Source organism: Mustela nivalis, assembly GCF_964662115.1.
Source record: "Mustela nivalis genome assembly, chromosome: 12".
Classification (NCBI taxonomy): domain Eukaryota; kingdom Metazoa; phylum Chordata; class Mammalia; order Carnivora; family Mustelidae; genus Mustela; species Mustela nivalis.
Window position 1 is genome coordinate 9,698,948 of NC_139031.1, and position 25,718 is coordinate 9,724,665.

The following is a 25,718-nucleotide window of genomic DNA, read 5'->3' on the forward strand; positions in this document are numbered from 1 at the left end:
TTTGATTCACCTTTAACTCCATATACCCACTGCTGCCATCTTCTTTCACTCATTATAATAAGTCCCTTAAGCTCTTTCCTCTGGTTGCATTTTCTTTTCTGTTGCCATTCATCTCTTGGACTGGTCTTCCTAGCTTTTACCATATCCTTATTCGACCCCATTTAAATTCCTTTTTCTGATATTCAGTCTCTCCCATAAGCTGACCTTGTCATAACCTCAATTTTTTTTTATTTACCCACATAAACCTCTTAGGCTGCCCTCCTGGATCCCCTTCCTGTGTGCTGGGCATGCTCGCTCCTGCCTCTCTGCTTTGATGTACACTCTGCTCGGTTTGTAAATCTGGCCTCTGTCTTCTTTGATCGATTGCCTGCCTTTGACTAAAAGTCCAAAAGTTTCTTCCTCTTCTGTCAAGTCCTCCTTGATGACTTTAGTTAGGCCTGTACTGATCTTTCCCTTTCAGAATTTACATGAGTGTGACCACTCAGTGCCATGAAAATGGACTCTTTCTTTTTCTCGTATTATTTCAAATTCTTAGGGATTTATGTTTCTAAAGTGGGTAGTTAACTTCTGGGGCACAGAGAGTTTTCACAACAGTATTGGCCATGTGGTATGTATGCCACATGCATCTGTTGATTAAAATTCTTGAATGTGATACATACGTGGGCTATTTTGACTAACCATGTAGTTTTTTTATAATACACATTCCCTTGTCTCTTTTTGAGGATGATTTCCCTTCTTCCTGTTGCATTTGCTTTGAATCATTGTGCCAGCCAGTGTGTCTTTAGCTTCCGATAAAGGTGAGCCAAGAGGGGTCAGTGGCTTGCATCACGACGATGCCTCGTCTGCGGAGGAGCAGGCCTGTGCTTGTGCGTGCTGGGAGTGGTTCATGGGTCTCCTCCGTATCCAGGTCAGTACCGACTTCTTCTTTAGGAAGCAGGAAAGGAGAAGGCTCTGAAGTTAATTAAACCACTTTAAAAAGACTTTTTAAAAATACTAGTCTCATTAAATGAGCGAAAAGCTTTAGGTTTCTTCCGCAGGAACATGCGTCTATTTATAAGAAGGGGAAGGAGAGGAAATGAATGGGAAGGGCCGCTATATAGTGGGCCAGGGAGGAGAAAAGCAAATGTGAAGTGAGACTCTAAAGGAAACGCAAGAAGAGGACAGTGAGTAGTAAGAGCACTTTCGAGTCTGGAGAGGAAGCCTGAGAGGATAGTTGCTGGATTATGAAAAAGGAAAGGAAAAAATGAGCTGAAAGTTTAAAAAGAAAAACTGGAGGGGGAGACCTGAAGTTGGAAGGGGAAAGAATGTAATCCTCACGGTCAGGGCCGTCAGGGACTGCTGTGTTAGACATACGCTACTACTTCTGTTTGTTTATTTTTTTAAAGATTTATTTATTTTAGAGAGAGAGAAAGAGAGTCTGCGCGTGCGCACGAGCATGCAGGGGGAGAGGTAGAGTCTGAAGCAGACCCTGCACTAATTGCGGGGCCTGTCACGGGGCTCTCCGCAGGGATTGGTCTCCCCAAAACTGAGACCATGAACTGAGCCGAAACCAAGAGTCAGATGCTTAACCCACTGTGCTGTCCAGGTGCCTCACTACTACTTTTATTTAAAGGAGGAAGATAGTAGAAGGAAAACAATAAAAACTTTTAAGAGGTTGTTATAAGAAGTAATCCTTGAAAATTAAAGAAGGTTATATTACTAAAGATTTTAAGTTGTTGGTAGTGGTGGTGATTTTGTCAGTTTGTTCTGCATTGTTTGCTGGTTGTGCTGTCCCATTTGTGAGTTAACCTGTGCCGCCGTAATCAAACAACTCAACTGGATCTCACAGCTGTCTCCACCTACACCTCAAAGGATCAAAATTAACTTTTAGATGTATAACTGTTGTGCCCAAGTTTCGAGACCCCCCAAAGATGACCACCAGAGTCCAGAGTCAAAGCCAAACAGCAAGGGTCGTTTATTACGAGTTTGAACCTGGACCTCCGCACACTCGTTGCTGGTGACGCTAAGAGGTCCCGAGCTCAGGATCACAACATCTTTTATACACTATTTTTGGGGAGGCAGGGACTTAGCATACATCATAGTATCTTGTAACAAATCGCCACATACCGCGGGAAAATCGAAAAGGAACTCTATAATATGACTGGAGCGCTAAAGAGCGGGAAAGGGCTGGGAACAGATTATTGGTTAGGTCCAAGGGCTGTCATTCTTCAAACTGCTGAGTTGGTGCCGCTAGGGTATGTGTCACCTCAGGATTGACCCGGATCTTCCTGTCAAGCCGCCAGATGGTTGTTATCTCTCGGCCCAGAGCCAGATGGGGGGTCCGGGAGCAGTCATTCTGTCACGTCCAATTCCGGGTGGGGGTTTCTCTGGCGTCAGATGGCTGTTATCTCTTGGCCCAGAGCCGGATGGGGGGCCTGGGAGCAGCCATTCTGTCAGGTTCAATTCTGGGCGGGGGATGTGTGGTTCCAGAGTGTCTATAGGAAGTCTGCTGGTATTTTTCCATCTCCTTATGGGTTAGCAACAAAGGTACAGAAGCAGGAATAGGGGTAATGGTTATAATTTAGGCATCTCATAACCTCTTCATCTTTTGGACTGTGTTGTTTCCAGTATAATAGCTACTAGCCATAGGTGGCCATTTAAATTTAAATTAATTACATTTAAATAAATTCAAAAATTCATTTTCTTCGTATCACCAGCCACATTTCTAGTGCTCAGTGGCCACATGTTATCAGCGGTAACTGAGGTTGAACATTTCCATCATCACATAGAGTTGTGTCAGACAAATCCAGACTCAGCGCCTTAAAAAAAAAAGAGGAACTTACGAGTTTTAAGATACGATCTTAAATAAATATTTTGCTTTCATGATTAGTACAAAATTTTCATGTGTTAAATCTACAATTTGCAGTTACAATAGGGAAAGAGAAAAATAACTTAAAAACTGACGCATCCTGGTTGAATACAGTTTGTTCACTGAGGGTATGTCATTGTTCTTTTTCTCCTCATTTCAAGATGTCTTCTGGAAAGCTTTCTTCAGTTATTTCGTCATCAAAGGGAATCTGAATACACCTCTGTATCCTCAGGCCTCCTTTGTTTCCAAATTATAACCATTCTAGGCACAGGAGAAACAAAATCTGTGTTTTATTTTGTAATGAATTAAAAAGATTTTTATGCAAAAAAGCGCCTTTTTGTCTAGTGATAAATTCTACCCATGGCCTTTGGGGTGGGGGGTGCCCTAGGAGTCCTCATTTCTATCTTGCTCCCCAGGTGGGTCCCGGGTGAGTTTGCTGAGCACCATTCTGACCGTGAACTTACTAAAGATTAACTTTGGCGGGTTTGTGATCGCTGACAGATATTAAATTTGCTTTACCTGAATAGACTTTGCCCTTGCCTGCCAGTACAGTATATTTACAGTGTCTGAGTAGCCTGAATTCTGACATCATGTTGTAAAATAGATGGAGGAAATATTATGGAATTAGTAATGAAACTATTTTTCTATTTGCGCATTATCCTGTATTAAGTCACAGGAAATATTCTTGATCGATGAAGTTACTCAGTCATCAGTAGTATATTACTTAGTCTATACTTGTGGAATAAATATATGTAAGTTCTCTTAAATAATTGAGAGTTTTCTCAAGATTGAAGCTGCCTACAGTCGAGTAACTTAGGTTTGCTTATGTTTGTGAAGCAAATATTAACTTTTGGAGGAGTCAATGACTACAGTTTCATGTTTTTATAAAGTCACATCCAGTTTGTTTTAGTCTTTTGATTAAAACACTTGAGTGATGTTATTAAAATCTAGTTTTAAAAACCATGTAAAATAAAGTAAAATGGCCTCATAGTGAGAAATAAAGCATTGTGTCACTGTTTAATTGGTATGGTTTTATTTTTTTTTCTTTCCTGGTGATTTGTGGAACAGTGGTGTTTCTGTTATTGATGTCTTAGGTCCAGTTGAATTAAGATATATTTGAGCTTTGTGACTTCGGGTGACTATGTGAAGAATGTGTAACTTCTAGGGGAAGGAAGGACACGGGGCATGGTGTGGGACGGCATGGCGGTGGAGTCCCCCTTCTGTGGTGTCTTAGCCATGTTACCTAGAGCCAAGTTAGGTTTTTGAACATTCAACCTTAGCTGCTGAATAGAATAGCAGGTATAATTTAGTGGTTCTTAACCAGAAATTAACACTCTCCTCATCTATTCAATACCATATATTTTAAATAGTTCCTTTTTATGTTCGTGATGAGGTTAGTACAGATCCCTCCACTCCTTATTTCCCCAGATAAGCAGTTCATTTTGCTCGAAGTGGGCACCCACCCACCCACTCTGTTCCTCCTCCCTTTTGACATAGAGACTAAAAAATTTCCAAAATGCCCTTAGGTTTCTGGTTTTTTTTCTATTTGACAGTAGATTCCTGTTTTTATTACACTGTGATAGAGTGTTATTTGTCCTGTTTTTCCTATTTGGAATTTGTGTGACCTTTTTTTTTGTGGCCTAGATATATAGTTTTGGTAAATTTTGTATGGACAATGGAAAAGATCTATACTGAGATTACAGTGTTTGATATACTTCACTTAATTATACTTTACTGATTATTTTTTCATGTCATATTTTTATCTTCTCGGCTTGAGGAAAGGCAGTAAGAAAATACTGGTATTGATACATGATCCTTGCTTTATTTTTGGTTTCACTTATAAACTATGCCTTTGCCCATTTTCAATCTTTTGGAGTTATTTTATTTTAGATACATTATTTACAGCACACCATGAATAATTAATGAGAAATGGAGAGGGAACCAAGTCCAGATAAGTGACATCAGAAAAGATTTTAAAGACCTGATGCTCGAGTTAATTCTTCATAGAAAAGAGAGACGTTGGTGTATGAGGAGGCAGGCAATCCGGGAAGGAGACAGGCTGGCAGAGAGGCAGAGAAACAAGGAGGTTGGGAGAAGGAAGGAGACAGGGAGGGAGGGGGAGGAGGAGGGCCAAGGGAGGATGCCCAGGGATTCTGACGGGGAGCTGAGAGACAGGGAAACAGAGAGGGACAGGGAGGCTGACAGAGGCAGAGTGGCAGACAGGCGGCTGGCTGAGGGAGCCAGGGGGAGGGGTGCTTCAGGCAAAGGAGGGTGTCAGTGAAGACCTGATGGTAAAGGCTTTGATGTGAGAGGCAGCCAGTCATCTTGTGTGTATATATAGTCTTGTGTGTGTGTGTGTATATATACACAAGATAGATATATATCTTGTGTATATATGTGTGTGTGTGTGTGTGTGTGTGTGTGTGTGTGAAACTCAATGGGAATGAGATTTCGTGGATTTAAAATGTTTCAAGATGGGTATTTGTTTCCTTTAGAGTCTGACAGAAAACACTTTAGTTTCTTAAGGACTTTATTGGAATCATTTCAGTTCCTCAAGTATATTGAACGTTTGAGGCTAGTGAGAGTTCTTTCCCCTGAATGAAGAATACAGTTGGACTTTTATCTATAAGTACCAGCAATTTTAATTAGACTTGACTCACTATCATTATGTATTGGTTTTTCTTGGCATGCGTGTGCCCTCTCAATCCATGGGCTGAAGTCTCCCTCTGGTCCTGGAAAATTGGTCTTTGATTTGTTCTGTTTTCTTCTTGGGAAAGTAGCTATACATGTGCAATTTTTAAAAAAAAACTCCCATTTCTCACTTTCTTTTTAGTCTTTTCTAATTTGTTAATTTCATTTCATTTTCACTCATTTCTCAGTTTTATCTAACGTGTGTCTTAGTGATGCTCACTCTGCCTCCAAGAACGTATTGTTTAGGTTTAATTTCCTTGATGAGCTCTTTACACTCATAATTCATCTTCTTCTGTGACTTTGCCATATCTCTCAAGAGCTTTTCTAACTCTTCTCAAATGGTTTTGCTTTTTCTTTGAGTCGTGATGATATTTCTGGTCATGACTTTCATTGCGTGGTGGCAGTATTTTTCTGGTGGCTTCCCCTCCTCTCTTTTCCTGCTTGCTTCTTCCTATCCCATTTCTTTCCCTCCTCCCCCCTCTCTCCTGTAACTTCTTGGCCCAGTTCTTTTTCTATTGATCTTTAAATAAATTGATCTGAAGCTGGTTTGTGTGGGGACTGGGAGGGCAGGGGTAGCAGGAATCCCTCCTCAGGCACCATGAAGGGCTTCATGACTTTGTTTGACCTTGACTCACTGCTACAACCCCGGGGGCAGCCAGAAGGCTGCTCACAGTTCAGTTTTTTCTACTTTCTGCACCTTATCTCAGTGACAGTACTTCCTACATTGATTTCTGTATCTGAACCTTCCGCCAAAGAGCTCTTCTCAGTCTCTTCCCAACCCTTGCTTGAGTTCACTGCCTCTGGGGGCACTTTGTCACACCCTGTGATGGGGCAACAGATTTTGCCTAATTTTATCGAAGATGGAATCTTCATTTCTTTTTCATTCTGTTATTTTGGGATGGATAGAGAACAGAGACTTGTCTACTCTGCTGTCTTGGAACACTCATCTTTCTTTCTTTCTTTCTTTTTTTTTTTAAAGATTTATTTATTTGAGAGAGAGAGCACAAACAGGGTAAATGATAGAGGGAGGGGGAGAAGCAGGCTCCCCACTGAGCTGGCAGCCCAATGTAAGGCTTATCCCAGGACACTGAAATCATGACCTGAGCCAAAGGCAGACGCTTAACCGACTGAGCCACTCACAGGCCACTTGAAGCACTCATCTTTAAAAATTCTTTTTTCCCTTTAAGTCTTTCAGTAAATTTGTTTTAGCTAACAGAAGCCCTCTTTAGAGTAGTAATTAAGATTTGGCTTCATGGGGGCACCTGGGTGGCTCAGTGGGTTAAGCCGCTTCCTTCGGCTCAGGTCATGATCTCAGGGTCCTGGGATCGAGTCCCACATCGGGCTCTCTGCTCAGTAGGGAGCCTGCTTCCTCCTCTCTCTGACTGATCTTTTAAAAAAAGAAAAGAAAAGATTTGGCTTCATGGCTCTTCCCATTCCCCTTTCCATTGCTTGGTGATTTTTCTTCTGGCTAATTATTTTTCCTGAGCACTGGATTTTACTGTCTGGGTGGGTTTCTCAGACGGGTTAACTGTGAACAACAGGGGCATCACTGTACTGTGAGACTTGTTTGTTTGAGGGCACATGCTGGTGTTGCATTTATTCGCTATATTGTATAGATCAATATTTCCATCTCAGTTCATGTCTCTGGGCTATATTGTACTTCTTTGTGCATTTATGACGTTGTATGTCCTATCAATTATTAAAGCAAGTTGAATACATCTTATCAAAAGAATGGGAGTAACTTCTACTTGTGGGCGACCTGATCTTGGGGCACTGGTTTCCTACCTGTGAATTCTTCGTAGTGTTTGCTTTTTATGTTCCAGGGAACAAAGATACAGAGGGGTAAAATAATTACCGGTTCTATACTTTGGTGGGGAAAGGAGATAGTTATTTTAGTTTCTGTCAGATACCAAAAGTTATTTTCAAACATTGCAGCTAAAAAGAAAAAGTAAAAATCCGAGGGAAAAAAAGAAACCCCTGCCAGTCAGTGAAAACAGCAGCTCGGCTGCCGTGCAGTACTTGTAATTGTTTCAGATTTACAAACCCAACAATGAAACACATTTTGCATAATGAAATATTTATTTTTATCCATCATGCTTGCAAGCTGCTCTCCATTCATCATGTTTGCAAACAGCAACAGCAATGTTTCTTTAACATGAGCCAAATGCAATTTCCAGCTGTTGAAATTAATTCTTTTTAAAGTCCTGTTAAAAACCTCTCATCCAAGCAACAAGTCTCAGTATTTTTATTTTTGCCTTTTCTACATTAACATTGATATGTGTTTTTGTTTTTCACTCATTAATGAAAGTGTTTTCAGCGGCGCCTGGGTGGCTCAGTGGGTTAAAGCCTCTGCCTTCGGCCCAGGTCATGGTCTCAGGGTCCTGGGATTGAGCCCTGGATTGGGCTTTCTGCTCAGTGGGGAGCCTGCTTCCCCTTCTCTCTCTCTGCCTGCCTCTCTGCCTAACTGTGATCTCTCTCTCTCTGTGTCAAATAAATAAAATCTTTAAAATAAATAAATGAATAAATGAATGAATGAATAAAATAAAGTGTTTTCAGTAATGTTTGGTGTTTGAGATAGAACTAGAATAAATAAAAGACTTTCTTTGCTTTGTGTAACTTACTGTGTTGTTCATGGAGTTGGATCAAAATTCTAATTTTGCATCCCTTTTGCGTCATAATTAAAACAATAATAAAATGATAAATTCACCTGTAGGCCCTAGAACAGAGAAAAGCTAGTGATAATTTTTTTTTTTTTTTTGCTGTAATATGAAGATCTACTGTTCTCATGTAGTTTGGAGTCAAGACTTGTACGAAAGCCCTGAGGTTGTAAAATACTCTTGAGCTTCTTCCTTTGTGATATAATAGGTTCATATATGGGGTGGGGTGATGAGTTTTGTCTTGGGTAATGTGTTCCCTTGTCATTTTACTTACACAAATGCTTACCCTTCAGATGTCTGTGATTCTGATAGTACAGAAGTATGAAATTGGTACTGTGAGGTAGGTAATTGGTTAGAAATTATTTTCTGTAAAAAGTTTTGTTTCGGTTGTCTGAAGTTTCCTCCTTCAGAAGAAGAAATAATACAAGAATATGATTATTGTTATTTTAAATGAAAAATGCTGATTTTTGCCCAGGGTTACAAGGGGTAACGTGACTAAACCTTGTTTCTGCCAGTGTAGCTAGTTTTTGACTCTTGACTCCGGACTTCTGCCTGGAATGATTTCTTTCCTTCCTCTTTTCCCATCTAGCTAACTCATATTTTTCAAATAAGAAGACATTATTTTTTAGTATTTGTGCTCTCAGTTCCTGTGGTTTGTCTTTTGTGCCTAAATAGCTGAATGGGCTTTGTCCTTTCTACACACTCCCGTCGAGATTTGAACTTGGTCCACCTCACTGTGTTACTATACTTGTCTCTCATTCCTTCTTGTCTTTCAAGTTTTTATTTATTTATTTAAGTAGTCTCTTCAGCCCACATGGGGCTCGAACTCCAAACCCTAAGGTCAAGAGCTGGATGGTCTGACTGAGTCAGCCAGGCGCCCCTCTCCTAGCCTCTTGACCAGTACTGGTCCATATAGTATGAGCCACAAGTAAAAATTTAAATTTTCTTGTAGTCATGTTAAAGTAAAAAGAAACGGGAGAAATTAATTATAATACTGTCGTATTTAGCACAATTTATTAAAAATATCTTTTCAACATAGAACCAGTATAACATTATTGACACGTTCTATAATCTTTTTGTACTAGGTCTTCAAAATCTAGTGTTGATTTTACACTTGGAGCAGCACATCTCAGTTGAGACTAGCTGCATTTCAGATGCTCAAGCACGCAATGGCCAGTAGCTACTATATTGTTCTCCTCCAGAGGTGGGCCTGTGTCTGGTTATTACTGGCTGGACTCCTGGAGTTGATGCTCATTCGGTACCTGCCTACAAACGAATGAGAGAAGACTAGAATCTGTCCGGAGGGTTATGTAGATTGATGTCAATACCTGGTAATATCAGTACCTCTTGTCAGGAGAATTGAGGCACACACAGCTAGAAGAACCCTGTATCCAGACATAAAGTAGGCCATTGGGCAGGCTTCATAGCGGTAAGTTGCTGAGGATTTCTTGCAGAGGACAACTCGGCAGGGGAATTAAGAAAGTGGCCAGTCTGCGTTCAGTCTGCTTTCCAGCTGATAGACCCTGATCCAGAGTGTTTGACGATCAGCACCTTTCACTTTTGCTGGTAGATGAGGCTGCTTCTACCACAGAAGTCATAATAAAATTCTTGATCAAGTCCTATGTACATTTATTTAATACAAATAGAGGCTAATGCATCCGCTTCAGTTCGCTACTTAAAAAATAAAATTTTACTTGGTGTAAATTGATAAAGTCAATGTGGACAACAATTCAGTATTGTGTAGTAAAATGAATAACGTGCATAGTCTATGACCCAATAATTATCCATTTATGTACATACAATTGAGAAAATGTTTCATATGTGTACAAGGAGGCATCTAAATGATAACTGCAACATTTTTTTAAATAGTTAAAACATGTAAACCACCTAAGTATCTATAAATAGATCAGATAAATATTTTTGACACATTGGTGAACTATATATTCATAAACTCTGAATATAAAAACAAGTTTTGGAACATAATTTTTTAAAAAATTAAAAATAACACACATCACGTATGCAACACGTCACAATGTGGCTCATTGCTGCAAATGCGTACTATAAGAGAGTTTTAAAAAGACTGTAAAGGGTAAGCCATTATATACAGAATAATGGTAAGGGGCGTGGGAGTAGGTTCAGGCATTAGAGAGGTAACTTGTAATAGAAACTCCCATAGTTGTTTAGATGACACGAAGTGCTGAATGAAAACAATTGGCAGTTCTAGGTGGAGGTCACAGAGGTATTCCCTTATTCTTTGCTGTATTTTAAATTGTTCTCGATTTATAAGATACATTCTACACTTTCAGAAGATTCCTTCAGGTCTGTACTATATTTTTTTGAAAGTAATAATTTAGGATTAACAATGGTAGGAATATTTTTCTTGGCACACTTCATATGAATTATTTCAATCCTTTGCTGTAAAAGGGTGCACAGATGGAGAAGTGTACAAAAGTGCAGTTTATAACTGAACTCTGTTCTATCCCTCCGGCTAGAATTTTAATCCAAATCCCTACAGGAAAATACGTAATAAACTCAGTGTCCCACAAGACCTTTCGTGCCCTCTTGAGTTAAGACAGAAAGTACTTTTTAAAATCGAGAATAGCCGGAGCCATTCAAAGACGTTTTGGCTGTGGCCTATTTCCATTCAGCACAGCAAGCCCTTACGGAATGGGATGCCTGCCGTGTGAGCTACGGTGTCAGGCTTGAGGGTGGCCAGAAGGTCATGAGGAGTACATAAGCGGAAGTAAGAAGGAAATGGCTCCTTAGACTTGGCAGGATACTGAAGGGGTTGGGGAATGTTTTGTCAGGAATCTGTGACTCCTTTTGCACTGCCCTCCGTATCCAGTTCATCAGCCAACAGTCACTTCCACCTCCCAATATATCTTGAGGCACATTTGTTTCTCCCCGCCTTGCCTGCTGCCCTCTTGGTAGAAGCCACCATCTTTCTTCCTAACTAATTCGGGGACTTCCACTCCTGTCTGCATCTAATCTGTTCCCTACGTAGAACTGTCTTTAGTATGTAAGTTGGATGACAACAGTTTCAAACTGAAAGCCCTTAATGACTTCCCTTTACACTTAAACAGGTCATGGTATAGAATAGAGTTTAATGTGGTCTTTGACTGGCTCTCAACTTTATCTCTTAACACCTTTTCCCTTATCTGACTAAGGGCCAAAGCAACTGGCCTTTGTTTAATTGCTTTAAAAATAAGCCTTCTCATAACTTGATAAATTATGCTTTAAAGAAGATAAATTGTATCTCTTAACCATGCTCTGAGATAGCTTACAAACTAGGAAGTGGGGCAGTTAATAAAGCACTTATGCACCCCCTGAAACACGGCACCCTTGAATTCTTCATCCCACATGGTATGATTCTGGGTGTAAAGAGTTTTCAGGTAGTCACCTCTTGCTTTTAACCTGAACGCACAGATTCCTCTTCTTTCCGTCTTTTTCCTTTTTTTTTTTTAAAGATTATATTTATTTATTTGACAGAGATTGAGAGAGCACAAGCAGAGGGAACAGCAGGCAGAGGGAGAGGGAGAAGCAAGGTCCTGCTGAGCAGAGAGCCCAATGCGGGGCTTGATTCCAGGACTCTGGGATCATGACCTGAGCGGAAAGCTGACACTTACCCAACTGAGCCACCCACACGCCCTATTTCCACTTTCTTCTAGAAGCACTATCCCTAATTCTTCTTCTTTCTACTCATCACTCATTGCCTTCAAATAGCTCCCCCACTGCTACTTTTTTTTTTAATCCCCTAAGCAGGAAGGAGAATTAGTTTATAATTGTGCTCAGTTAGAAAACAAGCATAGTCAAGCTGTAAGATTATAATGTGAAATTCTTACATTATTCGGTAGTAATAATATGTAATTATTTCTCAGTTTCTAATTATTTTTATAGTAAGGCCCAATTACTGAAGTTAACCTATTATTACCCCTTACATTTAATGATGAGTTTAAGAGAATGGATTTGTTTGCTAGAAACTCTCAATAAATTGTGTTAAAATATTTTATAAAGATATCAGAGGTACTAGCGAAAGCAAAGACATTATCTGTAGGGTTTTTTTTTTTTCTTTATCTACAAAATAAGATAAATGTTATCAGTTTCTTGTGTAACAAACATCTGATTTTGATATATTTCACTTTTGATATGTGCAACAGTGAATCGCTCATTTGAATTATGTCTTACATGAGAGTTCTGAGGCCTATTAACACAGATTCACAAGAAAAATGGATAGGGGAAGGAATTCTGGTACCAAAGGACTAGGCCAGGGACGCAGGTAGGTTCCAAACCTCTCTCCCTTCTAGTGTATTACCTACTTGCATCAGCAAAGGGATTTTTATTTAAAGGTTTTTATTTTTGCTGAGTGGATCAGGCCCCATTATTGTCTTTTCCTTCTATTTCAACCCTACTAGTAGTTCTGATTTTACTAATTTTGCTCATTTATACAGTTTTGCCACCTCTCCTTACTTTATTATCCCCACCTTACCAATCTCTGTATATTTTGAAGTGAATTGAGCTAATAGAAGTTATCGCTTTTCATGCTCACTATCTAGGGTGCTAACTGTGCAGGGGTGGTTCTTTTCCGCTGTGGGACTTGATGGGATCTACCCAGCAGTTCCCAGAAGACAGTCAGAAGGACTTGGCTTTACCTTTTGTAACGGTGGCAATAATTTAATTTAGTAACAGGGACTAATGAATATGAGGTACAAATAGAGTGTGGGACCATGCTAGAGGATTACCCAGAGTACCCTAGATATCCAGTCATGTAGAGATTATATGAGAAGTCTGACTGAAGGTTCAAAAAGTCTACATCTTATCCTCTAATGATGGTAGATTTGTGTCTGGAATAGAAGTGAAGGCAATTTAGTTAGGACATGAGTTGCTTTGCTGATGCATCTGACTTTGGTAGCTAGGTAGAATGTGTTTTCTAGGCGATAGTCTTGCTTTTAATTTGGAGGTTTACAGAAGAGCAATTAACAATCTGCCTCAGAGCTGGATATTGTGGGATTATGGGCAGGTGCTGAGCTGTATGTAAGTTGTCTGCAGATGACTTTGGTCATCATAACTTGGGGCTGCTACTGGCAATTAGTGGGTCGAGGCCAAGGGTGCTGGCAAACATTCTGCAATGCACTGAATGACCCCTCACAACAAAAGCCCTAAATGTGAATAGTGTCCAATAATCCTGTGTTATAAACACCAGCAAGCGTTGATTGTATGTTTCTTAGAAAGTGTAGATGGAGCGTGCACATTTGCCACCTTATCCTTTAAGAATGGCTGGTCTTCAGTAAATATGTAATGTTTGAGGATGTACTCAGCCATGTTTTCAACAACTCACGTATGGACAAACATGCATATGCTAGCTTCTCATATATAAGATCGTTTTTTTCTGTGCTGCTTAGCTATTTGCAGTTTTTACCCATTATGAGCTTTACTTGTCTTTTTTTTTTTTTTTTAAGATTTTATTTATTTATTTGACAGAGACAGAGGTCACAAGTAGGCAGAGCGGCAGGCAGAGAGAGAGAGGAGGAAGCAGGCTCCCTGCTGAGCAGAGAACCCGATGCGGAGCTTGATTCCAGGACCCTGAGATCATGACCCGAGCCGAAGGCAGAGGCTTTAACCCACTGAGCCACCCAGGCGCCCCAGCTTTACTTGTCTTTTAAAAAAATGTTCACTGCGCTACTTTAGGATAAACAGTTGATGTTTGGCTGTTTTTAAGACTTTTTAGTAATGAGGTATTTGGTATCACTCAGTGTTAAAGAGCTACCTGATTTTAGACTTTATAAATTACATCAAGGATAACTAAATGTCATGCTTTATCTCCAAGGTGCTTAACTGGGCGGGGGGGTTGGGGGAGAGAAGGCAGAAGAGAGAAAGAATAATAGAATTTACACAGCAACATTTACCTATAGATAATAAAAATCTTCATTATATGGCATGAACCAGATCATTAAGACTAGCACAGCACTGTGCATATAGATGCTCAGTATAAATACCACTTGCTTTTTATTTGAAATAAGGAAAATTCTGTGCTACTGACTTAACTAAAATTTAAAGAGTATGCCGTTTATTCTTTTCAGGCTATTGCAAATAATGTGAGCCTTTTAATAATTGTACAAAAACCTTTCATCTAAAACTGAGTTATCTAAACAGCAAATAATTACACATTTCCATACTCCTATGAGCAAAGTAAATTGTTACTGTTTCTCTCAGTATAAATTCATGAACTCCTCTGAATGAAAGTGTTTCCACATGAAATAATGTCTTGATAGGAAAAGCATGCTTATCCATCTCTGTTAACCATGACCGTAATCCAAGCTTTGCTGGTGATGGTCTATTATTAGTAGATACTATCTACAGAAATATGCATCTCCTCTTAAGGACTTGGTCTGTCATAGATTCAGGACATAGTAAGGTAGGGTTCTGCCAACTGAAGGAAGATTCAGTGTTTGTATGTTAGGGCTCTTCCTATTTCAAATGAGAGAAAACCCAACCCCAATTGGTCTGAGTCCCAAATGGGAATTTATAGCTTATATAATTAAAGGCTAATGCCTCGCCCTTGCTATTGTTATGGGCCCCTAACAGTGCCCATGGCCTGCTTGCCTTACATTTACTGTATTGACTTCATTTTCTGTGTTGATATAGACCATAGACCCAAGCTTCTCAGTCTCAGGTCTGAGTCTCTCTGGTTGCAGGACAGTAGAAAAGGGATCGTGGTGTCATTATTTTTGACTGGATAGCAGGAGATTGTAAGGCATAGATTGGGCCATATGCCAAATCTGGATTTGGGTGTAGATTTAATGTCACTTATGGCTGAGAGTGCAAAAATAAATCTTCTCCAACCCCGTCCTCTTTTGCTTTGCAAAAGTACCACTGTAGCAATATCTTACAGTTATAATTATATATATATATATAAATCAATACCTGTATTATTTAATATATAGATAATTGTATCTTATATGTGTTTTTTTTTCTTTCATCACTAGTCAATATGTTTAACATTCCCACTTATGGAAGATCTCCAAGGAAGATCCTTTAACTTCTGTTTTAAATAGCAGAAATATCCTAAGCAGACATTCTGGTTTTTTATGAAGTGTTTAAAAAAAAAAAAATGAAGTGGACACCCAGATGTGCTTAAAGATAATAATTCATTAAGGAAAGCCTTTCATGAATTCTTAAATAACATCTGTTTCTTATTGGGCTTCATTATATGGTTGAGTTTTTAACACAGGCAGAAAATAACTGTTGGTAAATTAAACGTTTTTAAGCAAGAGATATTTCTGGAAGAATTCATTGATTTAGAGCTTCTTGTCTGATTTAAGTATGAAGTGTGAATTACTGCTAAGTATTGTCTCTAATGATGAAAATTGGTTAAAAACACTTCGATGTAAAATGGATTGAAGATTTAAATATAAAGTCTAAAACTATAAAACTTTCAGAAGAAAACATAGGGGAAAAACTTCATGACATTGGTTTTGGCAGTGATTTTATGGATATGACACTAAAAGCACAGGCAACAAAAGCTAAATTAGATCATCGGGATTATGTCAAACCACAAAGCTTTTGTGCAACAGAGTGAAAATGCAACCTACGGAATGGGAGAAAATATTTCTGAGCCATAGATCTAGTACCAAAAAATTACAACAGGACCGTATATATACAGAGAGCAAATTGGTGGTTGCTGGAGCGAGCAGAAGTGGGATAGGAGAAATGGGTGAAAGGGGGTCCCCTACCTCCAAATAAAAAAAATTAAAAAGAAGAAAATCTTGCAAGATGTGAAAACATGGATTAACTTGGAGGATATTAAGCTAAGTGAAAGAATTCGGACACAGAAAAATACTGCATGGAACCCCTTGTATGAGGCCGTCAAACCTGGAAGCAGAGAATAGAATGGTGGTTACCATGAGCTAAGGGAAGCAGCAAATGAAGAGTTGATACTAGTTCTAGAGATCTCTTATACAGCATTGCACCTGTAGTTAACAATGCTGCATTGTTAAGTTTTTAAGAGGGTAGATGTCATGTTAACTGCTCTTACCATAATAAAAACACTACCATTCTCTGTAATACCTGATAGTTAACCTTCTACTGGCATCTGTGTAGTTGTGTGTGGACTCATATGCTTATCAGTAATTTCCTTATTAGGAAATAAGGAATCCTTTCCTTATTAATGTGTATATGTTAGTGAACTGTTTCTGAGTCTTAACCAGAAGGAACTACCTTTACCCCCCATGACTGAACTACCTCATATAGATGCCAGAGCGGCCTTAAGGATAGAAATTGGGGATTCGGTGGTCTTCTATGTCTGGCAGGGAAAGAATCCTGACTCAAACCAGTAATTGACAGATTAGATTGATTTGGGCCACACAAAGACTAAATGAAACTTTGGGGTACTAGGGATAAGGATCTGTGTTGAAAATAAACGGAAGTTGGGTAACTGGAGTTATTTAGTGCTCTGCAGATACCATAAGACTTCTTCTAAATAAGATTCTGCATCTTACTTTTCCTTTAGATTAACGATAGGCATCTTCAATTCAGTCCTGGCAAAGTCTGACAAAATATTTGATTCCTTTTAATAATGGGGTTAGATCTGGAATTACTCTTATTATTTTATGTGTATTTCCCCTTTTTAGTTATTACCATTGGTTTTAAAATTATAATTTACAATATTCAAATTCCTTGTACAAATATTTTTAACAGCACAGCATGTAATGTAAGGAATGGGGAAAAAAAATGTCTTCTCCATGACCCCATGCTCATTCCTCACAGTAGTCACTGTTGAAGAGTTGGGTGTGTAGAATACAAAGGTGGTCTTGGGTTTGGATTAACAAACTCACAAGACATAATAGGCTTTATTCAGCACTAAATTTACTTAGCTTTAAGGAAGGGTATAAAACAGATAATAAAACTTGTTTGATACAAAAATAGTGATGGCCTCATCATTTCCCAGGAGGAACTTTCAAATTTTGGTCACTCCCTGTTTGGGATGCAAATGGCCACGGAATCTGTCAATTCTTGAGGCTTATCCTATGCTAGTTTTATGAATTTCCTCAGGAGTATGTGTTGGGGGCGGGGTACAGCCCCCAACAGCAGCACAAGTGCATCTTATCAATGCTGAATAATAATTAATTGCTACACATTCTTGATAAAGTAACTTTTGTCTGATTCTTAGTTTTCTTGGATTTGGTATAATCCTATATGTTCTATGAGTGCTATTGCAAGAAATATTTGAGCAAGGGTTATTTAAAAGTTACTTTAAGGGTCACATAACAATACACCTCATAAGAGATAACATACAAATACATGCAAGTGGGTGCCTGGGTGACTCAGTCAGTTAAATGTCTGCCTTTGACTCATGTCATGATCCCAGGGTTCTGGGATTGAGTCCCGCATTGGGGAGCCTGCTTCTCCCTCTGCCTCTCTCTCTTTCTCATGAATAATTAAATAAAATCATAAAAATAAAAACAAATACATGTAAGAGTTACCCTTTTTTTTTAAATGGTTCTCTACTATAGTCGTAATATATTTGGCCAGTATTCAACTGGTGACCAGTTAAATTCTCTAGTAGTTTTTCATGATTACCCATATTATCACAGTGAATATCCTTGCACATGAGCCCTTGTGAATTTGGACAAGTGTTTATGTAGGCTACATAGAATTTCTGGATCAGAGGGATGCACATTTAAATTTTTATTAATCTGCCAACCTGTCCCTCAAAATTGTCATCAACAAGGGCGCTTGGGTGGCTCAGTGGGTTAAGCCTCTGGCTTCAGCTCAGGTCATGGTCTCAAGGTCCTGGGATCGAGCCCCGCATTGGGCTCTCTGCTCAGTGGAGAGCCTGCTTTCCCCTCCCCCTCTGCCTGCCTCTCTGCCTACTTGTGATCTCTGTCTGTCAAATAAATAAATAAAATCTTTAAAAAAAATTGTCATCAACAGCATGTGAGAGGATGTTTACCTATGCTACTTCCTTCTAGTTTTGTCTATACTGTCTCCCTCGAGTCCCTGAAAAATTCTGTGAATTTGGCAAAATACATATAATAATTTTTATTTTACATTAGAATCAGCAGGCTTTGGATTAGCTCAAAGTCATAGAACTAATAAGTGGTCTAGATTAGTATTGAAATCTTTGATATCTGGTTTTCTTGCAGTTAAACTGAAAAATGCTTCTTTTGATTAATTTTACTTTTCCTTCATTTTAATACTTGGAACTAATATAATAGTCTGCTGTTGAGAAAGTCAAACTATTTCTGTCCAACTTTATTCAACAAAAATTAATGAAATAGCCAGTTAACCTTCAATTTTGAATGGAGCCCTTCATTATCTGTCAGTAACATTAACTTACATTATGCCAGTTTAAAAGAAAACTGTTTCAGATGCATTTAATATACTTACTGGTAGTACCAACATATAAAGTTAATGATTTTAATGTATTTTAGTCTTTAGTTGTACATCAGCTTGATGCATAGGAAATAATTGCTCAACCTTTGAAGTTATGGTATTTGACAAATAAGCAAAACTTTTGCTGTATATACACCAATGAAAATCTTACATTACAAGATAACTCATGAGTTAAAGTTTGAAACAATTTAAGTGATGGAGTGAACAGATTTTTGAGGCTGATTCATTCTGACTTATAAAAAATATTTTATGTCAGAGTACCTTCTACTTCTGGTTCTTTAAGTTTGTTACTTTCAGGGTGCCTGGGTGGCTCAGTGGGTTAAGCCGCTGCCTTCGGCTCAGGTCATGATCTCAGGGTCCTGGGATCGAGTCCCACATCGGGCTCTCTGCTCAGCAGGGAGCCTGCTTCCCTCTCTCTCTCTGCCTGCTTCTCTGCCTGCTTGTGATCTCTGTCTGTCAAATAAATAAATAAAATCTTTAAAAAAAAAAAAGTTTGTTACTTTCATTAATAGTCATGCTTGCAACTCATTTTTCCAAGTGCTGTCAGTGAATTCATGCCAGCATTATTTATGCTTGAAATACTTTATTTATCAAATGTGATTATTTTTACTTTTATTTACATATTTTATTTATATTTATATAAATTTAAATTATATATATAAAGTATAAATTATATATATTTATTATAAATTTTATTTATATATGTGGAAAGTATTTCAAACTAGCTGAAACATTTTTATCAGTAACATTTAAAAATGGTAGAATACATCTTTTGTTTTTAAGTCAAACTTTATTGAAAACAAAATGCTTTCAGGGACATTTGGGAACTTGTTTTCCTTTCAGTGGGATTGTACCCCTACTCTTAACTGAAAGGTAGTGAGAAAAAAGTCTATAGATTTACTCATGGCTATTTTTGCTCCCTTTGCCATTTGAAACAAGAATAGATGGGGACAAGTTTGCTTCCTATGATCTAAATATTTCTCTTTCCAAAAACTGCTCTAAAAGTATCAATTTAAATTTAGGCATAGAAAGTAACAGACATTAGACAAAGTTTTGGTATTGTAAAAGTAACAGTAATCTTACTGGAGCTGGACTTATCGATAAGCAGATGTTTACTCAAAATTCATCTCTCCCTTCTTTGTCTTCCCGGCGAAGTTTGTTGCCCTTGTTATTAGCACTCGTCAGAGTCCACAGCGCGTCGTGTGTTTGTGTGTGTGTGTGTGTACTTGCGTTGGTCTCTCTTCTGCTCACTTGTGACCCTGGCGTCCTAGATCTGTTTGTTACTCATTTTGCTGTTGCGTTTAGGGCCTGGAACATAACAGGTATAAATGTTGAATTCAACTGATCTTTGTAGAATAAGACCACACTGTGAAGCTGACAACTCATTCTATTTGATAATCCTTAGCCAATAAAACCTATTTCTTAGGTTTTCATATTACTTGGGTGAACCAATTTTTATATAAAAAGATTTAATATACTTATTAATTTTGTTTATAGATAATTGTTTTATATACTCGGAGGGTGATTACTGGTAGTTCCCAGTGCTTCTATTTATCAGTCTTTTCAGTCTCTCTATTCACTTGTTTTATGCCATATTTTATATGTTAGACCTATTTTAGATTTTGATGCTTTTGAACTTTAGGTTTTGATATTTAGGAAATGTGCAGAATATTCTGTGATCTTCTGCATGTTATGCTTGTGGCTTAATTTGAATTTGGCTGCCATTCCTCCTAAGGAAATGTATATTGTAGGTAATTGGTAAAATGAGCCAACCCTCTTAAATATCCTTGTAAAAACTCTTACTTTTTAATGCACTGTTTTAGTAGCTTCGGCTTTCCTTGTCCAGGAATACAAGCTTTTTTTTTTTTCTTCTTCAAGGTTTTATTTATTTATTTGACACAGAGAGAGATCACAAGTAGGAAGAGAAGCAGGCAGAGAGAGAGGGGGAAGCAGACTCCCCGCTGAGCAGAGAGCCTGATGAGGGGCTCCATCCCAGGACCTTGAGATCATGACCTGAGCCGAAGGCAGAGGCTTAACCCACTGAGCCACCCAGGTGCTCCTTAAAGATTTTATTTATTTATTTGATAGAGAGAGAAGGAGAGAGAGAGAGCATGAGAGGAGAAAGGTCAGCAGGAGAAGCATATTCCATGGTGATCCGAGAGCCGGATGTGGGACTCAATCCCGGGACCCAAAGCCAGTCACTTAACCAACTGAGCCACCCAGGTGCCCAACACAAGCTTTTTAATCACTTCATAATGACTCTAACAAAAAATGGAGGAAGAGGACTGATGTTGATTGACTGCTTACTGTATTCTGGTGTTCTGATAAATAATATATACAATTATTAAATCATTAATTGCTTAATAATGCTAAGCCATATTATCCCCACCTACAGATGAGGAAGCTGAAGCAAAAAAGGAGTATATTTTTGCCTCTTGGCCTGTTGTATTTCTTTTCTTTTCTCTTTTTAAGATTTATTTATTTGAGAGAGAGAGAGAAAGAGGAATAGTGAGAGAGAGCATGAGATGGGAGAAGGTCAGAGGGGGAAGCAGGCTCCCCGCTGGGCTGGGAGCAGGATGTGGGACTCCATCCCGGGTTTCTGGGATCATGACCTGAGTCAAAGGCAGTTGCTTAACCAACTGAGCCACCCAGGCGCCCTGTTTTATTTCTGATAAAACATGGAACAGAGAAAATAGTCTCGCATGTTATGGATTAGTAGAAAACACATTAGGGCTTTTATTTCTGCCAGAGGGCTAATTAGATATCTTTGACTATATCCTAACTGCTTTTAAACACTTAGGTATTTGGAGATAAATAGTATAAACACTTTTAAATGCATAAATTTGCAGAAAGGGATTTCATAAGTGCCATGATCAAAGAAGTAGCTCAAAAGAGTAGTGTGTTTCTTTCAAAGCTGCTGGTCCCAAGGCCTTTGCTGATCTTTGTGGCTCTAGTGACTTTGGTTTTAACAGCTGCGTAGGGACCGGAGACAGGCTTCCGTTGTTTGGGGTGAGGAATCAGAATCTCAGACATAACCGCATTCACTGTCCTTACCCAGGATAAAAAATAAAGTTTGATCTGAACCTTTAGGTAAAGGATATTTTAAAAAGTAAGAAAAGAGGGAACTGATGCTAAGATACTGAACATTTCTAGGAAAATTGGAAATTAGAGAAGTAACAGCAACAACAAAATAGTAGCCCATGGAGTAAGAGAATTTCAAGGAATACTTCTTCAGCAACATCATATCTTAGAGTGAAGGCAAGGCCTAAAAGCCCCAGTTGGAGAGACAGTCAGTCTTACTCAAATATCTTATTATTTACCAGATTTTAATTTTGTACCATCTCCCAAAATTTTTTACAGTATTTCACACATTTTCTAAATTTTCACTTAATATTTTAAAATAAACTTACAATGTTACGTTTATGATTTTATTTTATTTCTTTAAAGATTTTATTTACTTATTTGACACAGATCACAAGTAGGCAGAGAGGCAGGCAGAGACAGAGAGGAGGAAGCAGGCTCCCTGCCGAGCATAGAGCCCGATGTGGGGCTCGATCCCAGGACCCTGAGATCATGACCTGAGCTGAAGGCAGCGGCTTAACCCACTGAGCCACCCAGGCGCCCCTATGATTTTATTTTTAAAAGAAACTTTTTATATCAAAACAAAATATGGAAACCTATGCCTGCCATAAATAGAAAACATCTGTACAAATTAATAAAGTAAGGCCATAAAGGGATATCTGTGTCCTGTTTTCTCTTACTGAGCATGAGACCTTTCTTCTCTTATAAAGAAGGATAAACAAGCTTCCAGAGAGATTGAAGACACCCTGTACTCTCTTCCCCTTTTATTTAATAAGAGGAATTGAAAAGGCTACGAAAAGGAAATATACTCTTGTCTTAGGTGATTCTGTCTGTCTTGAGTGCTGTGTAGGATCCCTTGCAGTGCAGCTGTCATTGGCTAAATGTGGAAAGATGCAAAGCGGAAAGTGTGTGTGTGTGTGTGTGTGTGTCTGATCATTTTTTAATCGTTTGTTTATCATTTACGAAGTACTGCTCTAAGCTGCTTATATTGAAATGGTTCTTTTTTTTTTTTTTTTTCTATTTAAAGCCCTTTTGAGAGCCTGTGCTGATGGAGGTGCCAACCGTTTATATGATACCATGGAAGGAGAGAGGGAAAGGTATGCTTTCTTTCAGCCTGTGTCCAAAATACCACTAACCTGGTCTTCAGGTTGTTTTATTTTCTCCTTGATGAATGATCAGTATTAATGTTCTTTAAAATTAACAGAAAACCACACCAGTGAGAGAACTGCTCAACCATGTTGTATTATTTCTTAGTTTTGATTGTATCTCTTAGAAGAACTAGGCCAGTAATACTCTACTTAAAAACTTCTCATTCTAGTCAATCAGAGAAAGACAATTATCATATAGTTTCACTCATATATAGAACATAAAAAATAGTGTAGAGGTTCATAGGGAAAGGGAGGGAAAACTGAATGGGAAGAAATCAGAGAGGGAGACAAACCATGAGCGACTTTTGACTCTAAGAAACAAACTGTGTGTTGATGGGGGGTGGTAACTGGGTGATGGGCATTAAAGAGGACATGTGATGTGATGCGCACTGGGTGTTAGACACAACTGATGAATTACTGAACTGCACATCTGAAACTAATGATGTACTGTATGTTGGCTAATTGAATTTGAATAAAAAAACTATGGTAAAGAAAAAACCAAAAAACCCCCACACTCTTCTACTTCAAAAGTCTCATTAAGAAGCTTTATCAAATATCGATATCTGTGAGGACTTTGAAATAAAATAAAACTCTGTTTTAAATGAGAAACTGACCTCATATAAACAAATGATACATGCTGTGGCAGAAGTGAGATTTTTGTAGTAGTGTTGAGTAAAGCTAAGTATAATTTAACTTAGTTACTTCTGAGTTATGCACATACATATATTTTAGGAGATAAATACCTTAATCTTAATGATTTGGTATCTGTTCTGTCTGGCTTTCCTGACCTTTGCATGGTGAGCTATTTCTAGATAAGAATACATTTGATGAAAGCAAATTTAAATCCAGCTCATTGCCAACATGTTTATAGTTCAACCTCTTGGCAAACATAAGAATTTATAGTCTAGATATAAGTAGACTGGCTGTGAAATTTAGTTCCACTTCTATCATATGTGTTATTAAATGTACTGAAATGTTTATAGTTTGAGAAATCACCTCCTTGCTGCAAAAAATAAAATAAAAATATTATGATTCAACATACCGCAGGTGTGAATTAAATATATGTAGTTTGAAATGATGTAAAATACATCTTTATGGCATCAGAATTTTTAACTTCAGCTTCTAATATTGGAGCTGCTGTTTGAAAGCAGCCAGTTGCTTAGAGGAGGAGAACATGTTTCCTTTAAGATTGGGAATCCTAATGTCTAGGGACTGGATGAATTATCAAAGAATATGGCAATAGTGACAGCCTAGGAAACAATTTAAATTCTTAACATTTTATAATTCTTCATTTTTTAACTTTATGGATTCCTCTGACCGTATTCTCTAAGACCTGACACGGACAACGTGTGAAAAATACTCTAAACAGTGCCTGGGCCGGTTCTTTCAGGGAAGAGCATGATGCCCAGGAGGCCAAGATTATGAATTGGGTATCACGTTTCGTGCCTGTAGCTGGCTTGCCGGCAAGGAATCTAGTATTCAGTGCTATTTCTTTAACGGTAGGTGCAGCTTGTGAACATAATTACATGAACCAGAGCTGTGAAAAGATATTAACACAGTGCTTCCAACTCTGCTGTGACCATAAGAACCATCCAAAATGCTTGTGAAAAAAATGCAGATTTATATACTGATTGTTCTTACTGGATTGGGCAGACACTAATGAGAAAGAGAATACACAACATTTTTATTCACATTAGAAAGCAAAATCAGATTACAAGGTTTGTGGGTTTGTGGAGTACCTTTTTTTTTTTTGTTAGATTTTTTATTTATTATTTGAGAGATCACAAGCAGGCAGAGAGGCAGATAAAGAGGGGGAAGCAGGCTCCCCGCCGAGCAAAGAGCAAAGAGCCAGATGCGGGGCTCAATCCCAGGATCCTGGGATCACGACCTGAGCTGAAGGCAGAGGCCTTAACCCACTGAGCCACCCAGGTGCCCCTATTTTTGTCCAGATTTCAAAATAACATTTCTAATATTCTTAACACATTTACACGCAATCTTATGGAAGTCTTCCAAAAGATTTACATGATTTATTGAAGAATCATTAGACTGTAGATGAGGATGTTCACTAAGAAAATGTACTTTCCGTTGCTTTTCTCATTCTAATATGTTTGCAGTGATTCATATTCTGATAGTTAGGAACATGGTGTCCTGGTAGATTGTCTAATAGGTAGATGAGTAAACTAACTGCCTCACATGGGAATTTAATCCTTGAAGTAAATCTCATTAAATATAATCCCTAACTAGTTTCACTAATTGTATATAGGATGACTAAACATGATTCCTATTAGTTGCATTTTTTTTTTTAAAGGATTGTTTATTTATTTATTTATTTGACAGACAGAGATCACAAGTAGGTAGAGAGGCAGGCAGAGAGAGAGAGAGGGAGGGAAGCAGGCTCCCTGCTAAGCAAGGAGCCCAATGTGAGGCTCAATCCCAGGACCCTGGGATCATGACCTGAGCTGAAGTCAGAGGCTTTAACCCACTGAGCCACCCAGGCGCCCCCTATTAGTTGCATTTTTTAAAAAAGATTGTATTTATTTATTTGACAGAGGCAAAGTGGGAGAAGGAACACAAGCAGGGGGAGCAGGAGAGGGAGAAGCAGGCATCCTGCAGTGCCGGGAGCCCAATGTTGGGCTCTGTATCAGGGTGCTGAGATCATGACCTGACCGAAGGCAAATGCTTAATAACTCAGCCACCCAGGTGTGCCCCTTATTAGTAGCGTTTTTAACAGAGAAGCCACACTATGAAAAAGGAAAAAAAAACCCACAAGTTTTGAAAAGCCAAGTATGATTTGTGGACTATTGTTTGGCTTGTTCATGTTTGCCTTTTTATTTAATTTCCATATCTACAATGTAATACCTTATAATTTTGTAATAAAAGATGAATGTGTAGAGAATCATC

The 25,718-nt window shown here is 38.5% G+C and overlaps 1 protein-coding gene across 1 annotated transcript in view; it reads left to right on the forward strand.

Annotated features, from left to right (window-relative positions):
• TPK1 (thiamin pyrophosphokinase 1) overlaps nt 1–25,718 on the forward strand; it is a 335,721-nt gene that overhangs the window by 111,740 nt on the left and 198,263 nt on the right. The window contains exon 4 of the mRNA XM_082691650.1: nt 22,697–22,766. Within this exon, the coding sequence (XP_082547776.1) occupies nt 22,697–22,766 (70 nt within the window). The remainder of the gene's footprint in view (nt 1–22,696; nt 22,767–25,718) is intronic.